This window comes from Halichoerus grypus, chromosome 2 (assembly GCF_964656455.1).
Source record: "Halichoerus grypus chromosome 2, mHalGry1.hap1.1, whole genome shotgun sequence".
NCBI classification, from domain to species: Eukaryota; Metazoa; Chordata; class Mammalia; order Carnivora; family Phocidae; genus Halichoerus; species Halichoerus grypus.
The window spans coordinates 160,772,388-160,785,786 of record NC_135713.1 but is presented as its reverse complement, the minus strand read 5'-3'; the positions used below and the strand labels follow the sequence as shown (position 1 = coordinate 160,785,786).

At 64.9% G+C, this 13,399-nt stretch overlaps 1 protein-coding gene across 3 annotated transcripts in view; it reads left to right on the top strand.

Annotated features, from left to right (window-relative positions):
* Positions 1-2,389: 2,389 nt before the first annotated feature.
* The window catches only part of LLGL1 (LLGL scribble cell polarity complex component 1), a 16,537-nt gene continuing 5,527 nt past the window's right edge, over positions 2,390-13,399 (top strand). For 2 of the 3 annotated variants that reach the window (XM_078068007.1, XM_036073529.2), the window contains exons 1-14: positions 2,390-2,546; positions 5,648-5,745; positions 7,911-7,992; positions 8,080-8,210; positions 9,243-9,401; positions 9,481-9,643; positions 9,723-9,858; positions 10,163-10,217; positions 10,379-10,533; positions 10,607-10,830; positions 11,056-11,123; positions 12,155-12,308; positions 12,388-12,492; positions 13,083-13,375. In XM_078068007.1, the coding sequence (XP_077924133.1) occupies positions 2,466-2,546; positions 5,648-5,745; positions 7,911-7,992; positions 8,080-8,210; positions 9,243-9,401; positions 9,481-9,643; positions 9,723-9,858; positions 10,163-10,217; positions 10,379-10,533; positions 10,607-10,830; positions 11,056-11,123; positions 12,155-12,308; positions 12,388-12,492; positions 13,083-13,375 (1,904 nt within the window). In that variant the 5' untranslated portion in view covers positions 2,390-2,465. The remainder of the gene's footprint in view (positions 2,547-5,647; positions 5,746-7,910; positions 7,993-8,079; positions 8,211-9,242; positions 9,402-9,480; positions 9,644-9,722; positions 9,859-10,162; positions 10,218-10,378; positions 10,534-10,606; positions 10,831-11,055; positions 11,124-12,154; positions 12,309-12,387; positions 12,493-13,082; positions 13,376-13,399) is intronic. The other variant, XM_078068006.1, reaches the window with a different exon arrangement.

The following is a 13,399-nucleotide window of genomic DNA, read 5'->3' as shown; positions in this document are numbered from 1 at the left end:
GCCCCAGACCCTCCCAGCCTGGGATGATACCCTCCCGGGTGCCATTCCTAACCCCTGCCCTGTGTGTGGTTGGGTTGGACCAGTCTACCCGCGTCTTAGTTTACCGATTTGTACCCCAGTGGACCCATTGAGCCCCCTTCAAACTGATCGGATGAGACCAAGCTGGGCCTCAGAGTCACCTGAGAAAGGGCTGGTTTAAAACCCACATTCTGGGCCCCCACACCACAGGCACTCACATTTGGGAGACCTAGAATCTACATTGTTTACAAGTGTGGGGGGGGTGCATTCGGACACTTCACGAACCCCTCCTTGCCGCAGGGATCCTTCTCTGTCCACCCCCAGGCCTCCAGGACACTACCTCGGGTCAGATGTCTCTCCTGGGCTCCCACAGCCCCCACACGTCTCCCATCATGGCACAGTAAACCCTGGGTGGTCATGGTCTCCATTCAGCTCTGCCCCCCACGCCCCTGCAATTGTGAGCTGGGGGTGTGGTGGAGAGGCACGGCTGCTCACTGCCTGATGACTAAGTCCCCTTTCAAAGACAGAGAACTGGAGCCTGAGGAAGGGCAGGGACTGGCCCAGGGTGATAGAGGGGAAGAGCTCACATGGCAATTAGCAAGCACTCTACGAGCTGCTAACACTCACACGGCCCTTCCTGTCTGCCTGGAACTTGATAAGGGCTTTCCAAGTCCTAATTCATTTCATCTCCATAGCAACCCTTTGAGGTAGGTACTAGCAGTCTCCACATTTTCACAGGTGAGGGACTCGCAGGCACAGAGAGCTTAAGTGACTTGCCCCAGGCCACACAGCTTCTAAGCAATGATGTGGGAATGTAAATTAACGACTTCACACTTCCCATTGTGAGGCTCTCATTTTGTGGAGGAGGCAACTGGGGCTCAGGTCTTGTCACTCTGTCAGTGGGTGGCAGGGCAGGGACCAGAACCTAGGCCTCTGAGTTGCCTGAGCTGCCTGTGTTGGGCGTGGGGTGGGCAGTGGCCGGAGGGCTCTGCCCCCTCTGTCCAGCCGGCTCTGCCCACAGCTCAGGTCAAAGCCCCCCACTTGCCTTTGCCCATCTGTCTTAGCTTCCTCAACAGTAAAGCAGGGAATACTGTTTCCTCCCTCACAGGTGAGTTGAGAGCATTAAGTCAGTTGAACCAGGAAAGGCTCTGGAATAGTGCCTGCCCCACGGGAGGTGCCCTTGATCATCTACCCCGCACTCACCTCCTGCTCCCCCACCCGCTCCTCTTCCAGATGCAGCCCCAAGCCCAGGGAAGGGCTGAGCTGGGCTGCTGTGGGCGTGGGCGGGCGGTGGGGGACAGCCAGGCCCCTGTTGCTTGGCAGCCACCCCAGGGTCAGCAGTCAGGCAGGCCTCTCTTGACCCAGCTGGTGGGGTTGGGGCCTGGTCTCCCTGCCGCACCTAAGCTTCTGGGAGCTCCCTCCTACCCAGCCCTGAGCCCGGGCAGCCTGTCCTCAGCCTTGGAAGGAAAGGTTCAGCCTTGAGCCATCGTCCAGATGAGAAAAGGCGGCCTGGGAGGCGGGTGGGGACAGGCCCAATTGTCCCCTGGAGACTGGAGGCGGGGTGCAGCTTTGTTTATATACACTGTTCCCTGTGCACGGGTGGCCCTTCCCCCATCTTGGACGGCCCGAATCCAATCGCAGAATCGTCCCAAATGCCACTTCCTGAGAAAGGGCCTCTTACCTGTCCCTCTCTTTAGCTGATGGCCCTCCTGAGAATCCCGTGCTGCTACACAGAGCCTTTTACGGTGGACCCTGAAGAATGTGTAGGAGTTGCCCCGGGGCTTAGGACTGAGGAGGGTACTCCTGAATGACCCACCCAGCCAGGGCAAAGCATGGCGGTGGGAGGTGTTCTGGCACACTGGGGAACAAAGCGGTGTCCCGTGAAACTGTAAATGTAACTTGGCAATCACGGGACCATAACGTAGGTGGGGAAACTGAGGCTGAAGGGTCAGGGAGCTGGACCAGTCAGAACTCTCCTCGCTTTCGGGACAGGTCTGCCTCAGTACCTGAATAAGCACGCCGCTCCTCGTTGGAGGAAGGAAAAGGCCCCTCCTCCAAGTTGGGGAACACCCGCCGGCCCCCTCCAAAGCTAGTCCCCAGCCGCCCACGCAGGAGGCCTGGCTCATGGACTACAAGTCCCGGCAGGCCCCGCGCCGCAGCGCATGCTCGGCGGGAGTACTTTCGCGAGCCCGGCCGAGCCCGGGGGCCCAGTCTTCCCCCATTGTCTGGCCGGCAGGGGCGGGGCGGGCAGCGCACGGGCCCACCCACTGGTCGGCCTGCACGTCAGTCGCACTCTGCGCCCGCCCCCGTTCAGGCCCCGCCCCGCGCGCCCGCGCCCGGGCCGCCTGGCGCCCCGCCCGCGCCTCAGGACCGGCGGGGCCGCGCGGCGCATCCTGCGGGCGGCGGCGGCGGCGGCGGCGGGCGCGGCGCCGGCAGCCGGACGCAAGATGATGAAGTTTCGGTTCCGGCGGCAGGGCGCCGACCCGCAGCGCGAGAAGCTCAAGCAGGAGCTCTTCGCCTTCAACAAGGTGCGGCGGCGGCGGCGGCGGTTCGGGCAGAGGGCGGGAGGGGGCGGGCCGGGGGCCCGAGCCGGGGGCCCAGGGGCCGGAGCCACGTCGGGCCGGGGGGAGGGGGCGCCCAGCTGGGGCGCGGCGCGGGGACCGGGCCGCGCGCCCCTCGGCGGGCCCCACTTCTCGTCTCCTCCCCTGCTCCACTCTCGGACTCTGGGTGGGTCTGGGTCCCTCGCTGACTTTCCGAGTCAGCTCCTCCGGGTCCCTGTGGGCCTCACTGGCCCTGGCTCTGCGGGTCTCCGTGTACCTGGGTCTGTGTGTCTTTCTGTCTCTCTGCGACTCTTTGCACGTCTCTGGGTCTCTGTCCCTGTCTCTGTCCGTGATCACCTCCCTATCCTCAGCCTGTGCCTGTGTGTCTGGGGTCTGCCTCTGTCCCTGTGTGCCTCTGCGTTCCCTTCTCTGCCTTCCTTGATCTCTTTCTGTCTTCATCTCTGAGTCTTTGCCTCTCTCTCCCTGCGTGTCTCTCCGCCTACATGTGTCTCTGTGCAGTCTCTGGAATTCACTCTGGCTCTCGCTCTGTCTCTTTATCTCTCTTCCTTTGGGGGCCCTCAGAGCCCCACTCAGCCCTTGGGGCAGCCCAGGGCCCCAGTTTGTTTTGCTTTCGCACCCAGGCCAGTGGGGAGGGGTGAGGAATGGAGGCAGATGTTGGGGGGTGGGGCTGGGAAATCCCTTCCATGTTCCTTTCCTCCCCTCCCCCAAGGCCCTAGGCTCTGCCTTGGGGGCTCTGACCTGCCCTGCTCTGCTGGGGGCTCCAGGCAACTACCCTTCAACTCCTGGGGCCTCAGTTTCCCTTACTATGAAATGGAGCCACCTTTTTCCCTGCTGTGGGCTCTTGCTCCCTGTATCATAGGGGCCAGCTGACCTGTCCTTTGGGCCAAGGTGGAGGTGGTTGCTCCTTCCTTTCTTTTCCTGGGTAGGGCAAGAGGGGGCCATGGAAAAGGGGCTGCCTTCAGCTCCCTCCTCCCCCCAACCTTTGCGCTGATGTATGGTAGATCCAGGGCCCAGCCTTTCCCTTGCAAACTTCTGGGGTGTTGCTTCTGGCCTCAGTTCTACTCCGAACCTCTGATTGCACAGCCCCTCACTGCTCTTGGGGATTAGAGTTATTATCCCCGTCATACGGGTGAGAAAATTGAGGTTCAGAGAGGGATGACGACTTGCCCAAAGTCACAGAGTGCGCTGGGGCACTCTGTCCTTGTGGCCCCTTGTCGATGAAATTTGACTTGAGCCTTGAAGGGCAGGGATTTTTAGAAGGGCTGCTGTGGTCCTGAGCCAGACACGAGGAGACTCTTGTTCAGGAGAAAGCTCTGGGATGGCCGGAGCTGAAGTGGCCCCTCTGGGGCCCAGAAGGGTGGCTGGTGCCCAGGGTCTCCCAGCTGGTCCCCTACGTGCGCTGGGTGGCTGTGAGCGTGAGCCTCTGTGAGGTTAGAGGAGAAGGATGGTGGGGGCAGGTGAGTCTGCCAGTGAGTCGGGGTGTGGAGTGGAGACCTGAGATAGATGGTGGGGAGGCTTGGCTCCTCCTGGCTGGCCCCGGGTCGGCAGAAGCCGAGGGCTCCCTGCTCAGGAGAGTGATGCCCCATTCTGAGTGGGCAGCACTGGTGTAGTTTGGGGCAAGGAGCTTGGTCACAACAGGAGATAGGTGATCACTAGAGAACAGATAGGTCCCAGATTCCCGAGTGGTTGGGAGGGTCAGGAGCAAGCATGGACTTTGGACTGTCTTGTATCCAGATCCCTGTCCTGCCCACAGCTTGCCCGTGGGATATTCACTCTATGTCAGTTTAACAGTCCTGAGCTCCTTCTGTGTGAGGGGCCCCTTCTACGCATTGGGGACATCATGGTGACCAAGAGGGACAAATGCCTCTTCACTCGGGGTGCTGGTATACTCGTGGGGGAGACAGTGAAAAGCCAAAGCAAAAGAATGAAATGTGCAGCAGTTTGGATGATGGCCAGTGCCGGGGATACAATAAAGTATGGCAAGGGTAGGGAGTGTGGGGAAAGGGAGGCTGCTAGAGCAGGGTGGTTTAGGGAGGGCTTTGAGGAGGTGACTCCTGAGCTGAGACCTGAGTGATGGGGAGGAGCCCTCCTTGGGCAATGCTGGGTGAAGCACGTTTTAGGTAAAGGGACAGATCTAGATGCAAAGGTCCTGAGGCAGGAGCCTGCCTAGTAAATTGGAGGAGAGCAGAAGGCCACTGGGCCTGGAGTCAAGTAAGCTGGGGGAGAGAGGGAAGACGAGGACAGAGAGGGGCCAGGTGGTGAGGTGGGAGCTCCGAGAGGGCCCTGAGCAGAGGATGGGACCGGCTAGGCCTGGTCAGCTCTAGTATGGGCATGGCGAGGCTGGTGGGAAAGGGAAGCTCTCCCCGCCCTCCCAGCCAAATGGGCGACTCTGTCCTCAGGTGGGCTCACTGCCCCTAGTGCCCACATGGGAAACTGAGGCTTGGAGAATGTTGTGATCAGCCCGAGTCCAAGCAGGCTTCATTGAGGGCTCAGTCCCTGCCTGGATTGGTTGAAGCAGCAGGGAGGCTGGGGCAACAGGCCTGGGACCAGGGTTTCTTTTGAAATGTGTGTCTTGCAGAGGCACTGGTCTGGGGATGCTGGGCCCACTTGTGGTGTCCCGCACTGGTGTTGAGGATGGGGCGGGAGCCCCTCCAGGCAGGCCTCTGGGGATGAGTAGGAGTTCCGTGGTGGATGTGGGAAGATGGACGAAAGCACGAGCCGGTGGAAGGAAGGAGCGAGAACCTGGCAAGCAGGGGTCTGCCCTGGGACTGGCCCTGCCAGGAGGAGAGGCCCTGGGGGAGCGGGAGGGTCAAGAGCCTCCATCGAGCTGATCCTGGGTGTTGCCCTCCGATCTCCGCGTGGGGCCTGTGGGGAGTGCATGCACTTCATATGGGACCTCAGACAGCATGGCACCTCGCCTCCAGGAGTGGGGTGCAGAGCCCCACTCTGTGGGACGGGTAGGGTCGACTTCTGTGCCTGCGCTCGTCTGGAGGCTGCCCTGGGGTAGGCCTCAGGTGGGCCGGGGACCGCGCGCCGCTGCCAATGCCCTCCCGCCCCCCTCCCTGCAGACTGTGGAGCATGGCTTCCCCAACCAGCCCAGCGCCCTGGCCTTCGACCCGGAGCTTCGCATCATGGCCATCGGCACCAGGTCTGGGGCCGTCAAGATGTATCCTTTGCGAACCGAGGCCTTCGGGGCCCGTCGGGACGTCCTGCTCGCAGCACCCCCAACCCCCCACCCCCCACCCCCCACCCCCGCCCCGTGTGCGGGCTCCTTGGGCCCGGCCCAGCCCGGGAGGCCACCGTTGGTGCCCCGGTCCTGGTGGAGGTTGGTGCGGCCTCCTGCCCCCGAGACTCTTCCTTACAGAAGTGGTTGTGGGGGAGGGGTCAGCTTGCAGTGGTCACAGCTGTCCCTTGCTGCATTTCAGCCAGCCAGTTACCTAGGCGACCCTGCCACCGTTCCAGCAACTGACCGGGGACGCTGGGCCGGGAGGCCGGCCAGGCGCGGTACCCAGCAAGGGTGGCGAGTGGGCCAGGGTCGGCCGGCGGGCCTTGCCCTGGTGACCAGGCACACACGAGTGTGTGAACGTGAAGCCACATGTGCTCGGCCGAGGGGCCGGGGGCCGTGCCAGGCTCAGCATGGTGAGTGCGGCGCGGCCCCCACCTGGACGCTGGTGGCTGCACAATGGGCCGTGTGAGCCGCACAAAGCGGGCATTTTCCTGCCAGCGCGGGGTGGGGGTGGGGTGGGGGCAAGCAGGCAGCTGAATGCCTTCCTGCCTGCCACGGAGAACCCCACCCCTGCTGCTCTCCCTGAAGCCCCTTGGGTGGGGAAACCGAGGTGGAGGGCCCGGTGGAGGCTGCCCACCCTCACCCCTGCTCCCGTGATCCTCTGGCTTCTTAGTACCCTCACTGGGGACGTTGGTTGGCAGAAAAATGAGTCAATGCCTGGAAAGGGGCGGGGTGGGCATGGGGGTCTTTCCACCCCAGGGCTGGGTGGCCAGGCAGGGGTGGGCGTCTGGGCCTGTGGTTTGTGAGTCTGCCTTCTCTAAGGAGTGTGGCTGGGCCGGGGTGCCCCTCCTCTCCCATGGGCTCCCAGGGCACCGTGGGGCAGGGAATGGGATGGGGAGGGGACAGTAGCTGGTCCCCCTGCCCTGAACCTCCCCCCCCACAGGCCCTGGGGGCGGTCGTACTTCCTGGCCTGCTCCCGCCCCTTGGGGTGCTGTCCTGCCCCACATGTGTCTCGTATTCCTGCAGCCCCTTGCTCAGTGCCCTGCGCCGTGCGACTCTGGTAGCCACTTTCTCGTGCACGGGCTCCGCATGCTCACAAAGAACCTGATGTACTGGCGAGGAGACAGCCCCGGAGGAGGAGGCCGGGGCCCTCCTCTTTCCCCTCGTTCCTTCCCCCAAACTACCCTAGCCCAGCACCCTGGGTTGGGAAACTGAGGCTGGCCACGGAAGCCACCCCTCCCCCTCAAGGGCAGCCCGTCTCCTTGGCAACCCTGGTTCCCGCCAGCAGCTCCTGCCCTCTCTTTTGTCCCCTCTTCTGTGTTCTCCTGGTTCCTGCAGGGAATCCCAACTCTAGCTCCAAAGCAGCGGCTCCTGGGTCGTTGCCGAGCAACGCTGACCCCTCCCTAGCCCTCCCTCCTGGGGCCCCCTGTCCGACCCCCCGGCGAACCTGGAGCTGCTGTGTCCCTGGCACTGACCCCAGGCGCTTGAGGCAGCTCTCCCAACCTTCCCAAACCTCTGTGCATTGTCTGTGAAATGGGCCGGCCGGGGCCTCTCCCCGCGCACTGGGGGGCCGCTGGCTGCCGGCCCAAGGGGGAGGTTGGTTTCCTTGCCCGCAGCTGGAGGTTGGCCTGGGGCTGTGGGAAGAGGCAGCCTGGGCTCTCCTCTGCCCCAGGCTTCCGTGCCCAGGCCCGGCCTGGCCTTGCTGCCGGTGTGATCCCAACCTGCGGGGCCCAGCTCTTACGCACACGGACACAGGCTGAGGCTGACGCCCTGGGCCCCTGGCCACGTGCCAGGCCTGGGCCAAGGGTGCTGGGCGTGTTTGTATTCTCACTCGCCCTGCATCAGCCCTACAAGGAGGGAGCGCGACTCACTAGCCCATCTTGCAGATGAGGAAGTAAAGGTCATACGGCAGCACCAGCTTGCAGCAGAGCGAAATCTGCGCTCTGAGCCTGGGGATATCTTGGGGGGGGTACAGGACAGTGCTTCTGCGAGGAGGGCTGTCCCTCCTTGGACCTCGGAGGGCAAGCCTGGCTGGGGCCCGTGGGAAGCGTTCTTGGAAAGGAGGGTCTCCCGTGCCTGCTTCTGCCCTTGACCTGTCTGCTTAGCTACGGTGCCCCCGGTGTAGAGTTCACTGGCCTGCACCGAGACACAGCCACTGTCACCCAGATGCACTTCCTGCCCGGGCAGGTGAGCCTCTCCCCTCCCCGGCTCCCCCCGGCCCCCACGCCCTGCCCGGCCGGACCAGCCCAGTCTCTGTCTCTACTCATCCACCAGGGCCGCCTCCTGACCCTGTTGGACGACAGCAGCCTGCACCTCTGGGAGATCGTCCACCACAACGGCTGCGCCCACCTGGAGGAGGCGCTCAGCTTTCAGCCACCGAGTCGGCCGGGCTTCGACGGGGCCAGGTACTGGAGGACTTGTCTGGGGACGAGTGGCTGGGCCCGGGGCGGGGGGAGCCTGGTGGAGGTGGTGGGAGCCAGCTTTGCCGAGGCGCTGTGAGCGTGGGACCCCTGCCCCGGGGTTCAGGGTGGCAGAGTCCACCGAGCTGCGCCCGGGTCCTGGAGAGATGTGCCATGTGGATTTTGCGGGTGTTAAATAGGGGGTTCTGGCCGAGTCTGAGGTGAGCAGGTGGTGTCCATGCTCTGGCGACGACTAGGGCCTTTCATGGTTGGGGGTGGGGCAGCGGGCCATAAAGTGCATGGATGAAAGGGCAGGTTTGGGAGCAAGGAGGGTCCCACCAGGCTGTGTGAGGTGCCAGCAGGACGCTCCAGGGGGCAACGGAGTGGGCCTGGATCCCCGGTGAGAGTGTAAGGGGCCTCTTGGTCCATGGCGCTGCTGGCCCTTCCCGAAACGGTCAGAGTGGGCAAGCCCTTCACCCTTCAAGGTTCCTGTACTGCCTCAGTGGGAGGCTTGTCCTGTTCCTGCTGGGGGCTGGGTGATACCCCCACACATCCAGCCCTCACCCAGGGGTGGACTCCCCCAGGGGTGGTCTTCCATCCTCTGCAGGCAGGGTCAGTCTGGGGCTGCCAGACTGCGTGGTCAGGGAGCCGTCCGTGGGCTGGTGACTGGGGTTTCTGGGTCGGGCTCAGGAGGGTCGTGTGTGTACCGGAGCCCTTGGTCCTGGCCCAGGCGCTGGCCTGGTTCCTGCCTTCCCCTCCTAGTGAGTGGGAGGGGCTCGGGAGCCTGTCTCCAAGACCTGGGGAGCCTATTTTTATCCCTCTCCTTCCCAACATCCTGATGAATAATTGAGTGAGCTAATTACGATGCCCGCAGCCTCCACCGTCGCCTTCCCGGCACGCCAGCCCACTCGATAATCGGGCCTCTGTGAGCGCGGAGGGGCTGTAACGAGCTACCGGGAGCAGCCCAGCCCCCTCCACACCCCTCCTCAGCAGGTGCACGGGCTTGCGCCCTCACCTGCCTCCCCTCATTCTGTGCAGTGGTCCGCTCGGCCTCGCCCGTGTCACAGTGGTCCTGCTGGTGGCGGCAGGTGACATGGCAGCCCTGGGCACCGAGGGCGGCAGCGTCTTCTTCCTGGATGTTCCCACCTTGACGCTGCTCGAGGGGCAGACTCTTGCCCCGGACGAGGTTCTTCGAAGGTGAGAGGCAGGCGGACCTCCCGGCAGCCAGTCTGTGCCTGGGTGGTGGCCCCGCCAGCTCACATGGGCCCCTCCGCAGCGTGCCGGACGACTACCGGTGTGGGAAGGCGCTGGGCCCCGTGGAGTCACTCCAGGGACACCTGCGGGACCCTACCAAGATCCTCATCGGCTATAGCCGGGGCCTGCTGGTCATCTGGAACCAGGCGGCTCAGTGTGCAGACCGTGTCTTCCTGGGCAACCAGGTACGTGGGGGAGGCCGGCTCCCGCCGCCGAGGCCCCGCGCCCGCGGCCCTGCTCACACGCAGCCGCTCTGGCCCGCAGCAGCTGGAGAGCCTGTGCTGGGAACGCAGCGGCAGCAGGCTGGTCAGCTCGCACAGCGACGGCAGCTACGCGGTGTGGGCGGCCGACGCCGGCCACTCCCCGATGACGCAGCCCACGGCAGCCACCACGCCGTACGGTGAGTGCCGGGAGGCCGCCTGAGCACGGGGTGGACCAGTGACCCCAAGCTCAGGCACGTGGGGCCGCCTGGCCTTGGTGGGGGTGTCTAGGAGGACCTGTGCTGAGCGCAATCCTCAAAGGTGAGACCGCTGGGGGGGTGTGGGGGCGGTGGGGCAGTGGGCCTTCCCCTCGGGGAGTCAGGAAGCAGCTGCGAGGTGGGGAGCGATGGAGGCACGATAGGAACGGGAGAAGCTTGGAGAAATGACCTGGGGCCCCTCTGGTCCCGGCGAGCGAGTGAGCCCGACACTGTCCCACTCCTCCAGGCCCCTTCCCCTGCAAAGCCATTAACAAGATTCTGTGGCGAAACTGTGAATCTGGGTAGGTGGGGAGCCGGTTCTCCGATGTGGGTCGGGGGCTGTGTACAGCGGGGAGGGTGGTGGGCTCTGGGGCACAGGGATGGCCTGCATCGCTCTCCCTGGGTTGGGCAGTGCGCACCTGGGGCCCAGGTGGCTCACGTGGCTCCCTCGCCGGCCCTGCAGGGACCACTTCATCATCTTCAGTGGCGGCATGCCCCGTGCCAGCTACGGCGACCGCCATTGTGTGAGTGTGCTCCGGGCCGAGACCCTGGTGACGCTGGACTTCACCTCCCGCATCATCGACTTCTTCACGGTGCACAGCACTCGGCCCGAGGATGGTGTGTGCCCCGCCCTCCCCGCCCCGCGCCCGGCGCCCCCTGCCGCTGGGCTCACCCAGCCCTGGTCCCGCAGAGTTCGACGAGCCCCAGGCCCTGGCCGTGCTGCTTGAGGAGGAGCTGGTGGTGCTCGACCTGCAGACGCCCGGCTGGCCTGCCGTGCCCGCTCCGTACCTGGCCCCGCTGCACTCGTCTGCTATCACCTGCTCCGCACACGTCGCCAACGTCCCCGCCAAGCTGTGGGCCCGCATCGTGAGCGCTGGCGAGCAGCAGAGCCCGCAGCCTGCCTCTGGCGCCTCGGTATGTGCCCTGGGCCGCCCCCCCCCGCACCCCGTGGCAGGGCGGGTGTTTGGGGAGGGAGGGTGTTCTGGGCTCTGCCCAGGCACAGGCCCGGAGGGGGGAATGTGGCAGGCATCCATAGAGAACTCAGAGCAGTTCGTTTGGGCCCTGGGTGCCAAGCCCAGGGAGAGGAGAAGGCATTTGTCCTGACCTTCCACGTCCCGGATCTCTGCTCCCCTCTCCCAGAGCTGGCCCATCACGGGGGGCCGGAACCTGGCCCAGGAGCCATCGCAGCGAGGGCTGCTGCTGACCGGGTAGGTGCACACGTGTGTTCGGGGGCCGAGCACAGGTGTGACGTGTGTGTGCGTGTGTGTGTGGACAGATGGGGCCTGGTACAGCCCCCGCAGGTGCGGGAGAGCCTGTCCGGGGCCTGGTGGCTACTGACCTGCCTGGTGAGTCAGGCCCCGCCCCTGGTGGGACCAGGCCATCCCCTCTCCTGCAGGGTGGATTGGGATGAAGCCTCCCTAGGCCCTGGTTTAATGCCCCGCCCTGCCCTGCCTTTCGGTCTGGAACTGAGCTCCACCCACCCAGCCTGCCCTGGGACCGGAAAATCTGGGCTGGCCCACGCCGATCTGCCCTGGGCAGGTGCTAGAGAGCCCAGCCTGGGCCTGGCGGGCGCTGACGTGCCCAGTGACTCAGGCCCCAACTTCCTGCCCTGCCCCTGCCTCCCGCCTGTGCTGGGACCCTCGGGCCTCTGGCTGCAGGGTCCCCTTCCCTGCCGGAGAAGTCCTAATCGTGGCTTTGGAAGTGTCCCAGCCAGCCCCAGAGACCCAGGCACCTTTTCACACCCTGGCTCTGGGCTTGCACCACTGCGCAGAGGCCCCTAACGTGGGCCCTGCAGCTGTGTCCTGAGGCTGCACCCCAGATTTGTCTGCTCCTGCCCCCTGCTTCCTCCCAGCCTCCCCAGGCTTCCTGCTGCTCTGCCTGCATGGCTGCCTCATGGCCCAGCTGCTCCTTCTGCTCTGGGCTAACCCCGGTCGCTTCTCCGGACGCGCCTGTAGTCCTCTCTCCCCTGCGTTATCCGCTCTGCTGCCTGTCACGCTGGTGATTATTTCCACACCTTTCACCCTGTTGGAGAGGCTCAGGCGCGTGGGCTCTGGCATACAGTAGGCGCTCAGTATGTGTTTGCTCTCTGTAGTAGATGCCTCCTGTTTGCTGCGGGCAGTGCGAGTCTGGTCAGTGCTCGGCATCTGCAGTAGGTGCTCCGTGAGTGGTCACCGGATGAGTGGCCGGGGAGATGCTGGGGGCCCCGGGGCGGGCCTGATGTCGCCTTCCTTCCCCGCAGCCACGAGGACGGCACCGTGCGGTTCTGGGACGCGTCTGGCGTGGCCCTGCGGCCGCTGTACAAGCTCAGCACGGCTGGCCTCTTCCAGACAGACTGCGAGCACGCCGACAGCCTGGCCCAGGCCGCCGAGGACGACTGGCCCCCCTTTCGCAAGGTGGGCCCCCCCCGCCCAGCCCTGGGGACCTGGTCCCAGCCCTGCGGCGAGTCCTCACTCCATCCTGCCCCCCCCCCAGGTGGGCTGCTTCGACCCCTACAGTGACGACCCTCGGCTTGGGGTGCAAAAGGTGGCACTGTGCAAGTACACGGCCCAGATGGTGGTGGCTGGCACCGCAGGCCAGGTGAGGCGGAGCTGCCCTCGGGGTTGCGGTCTCCGAGGGCTCCCTGGAGGAAGTGGGTCTGAGCTAGAGTGGGGCTCCAGGTGGGCATGGCTGCGGTGAGTCCAGCCAGGGGGTGGAACCTGCTGGGGGCCTTGAGTCTGGAGGCTGGCCCTTGGGGAACCACGGAGGGTTGGGGCCGGTGGGGCTCGGTCACCGCGGTGCCCCCGGCACTCACGCGGCGTATCTGTGCTCCGTGGGGACTTACTGCTAAACGGGAGACCAGCTAGTGGGGAGGACTTCGCTCTAAAGGCCAGTGGCACCTGCGCGGCATGCACAAGGTGCTCGGTGTGTGCTTATGACTGAGTGGAGACCGGCTTGGGGGGGGGGGGCTATTTGGCTCCTGGAAGGCAAGGCAGTGGGTCTCGGTCACCGCTGTGTCCCCAGTGCTCAGTGAAGGCCCCGGTACACAGTAGGCATTCAGTAAGTGCTTATTAAGTAGATGAACTAGAGACGATACCGGGAGCACCGTGGAGGGGGCTTTGCAGGCTCCGACGGGGCCAGTGCCATCCTCCTCCATGCTGACCCCCGCCCCGCCCCGGCTGTGGGCTCAGGTGCTGGTGCTGGAGCTGAGTGATGTGCCCTCGGAGCAGGCGGTCAGCGTGGCCAGCGTGGACCTCCTCCAGGACCGAGAGGGCTTCACGTGGAAGGGCCACGAGCGGCTGAGTCCGCGCACGGGGCCGCTGCCGTGGCCTGCTGGCTTCCAGCCCCGAGTGCTGGTTCAGTGCCTGCCACCAGCTGCCGTCACCGCTGTCACGCTCCACGCCGAGTGGAGCCTCGTGGCCTTTGGCACCAGTCACGGCTTTGGCCTGTTCGACTATCAGCGCAGGAGCCCGGTGCTGGCCAGGTGTGTAGGGGGCGGGCCCGGAGC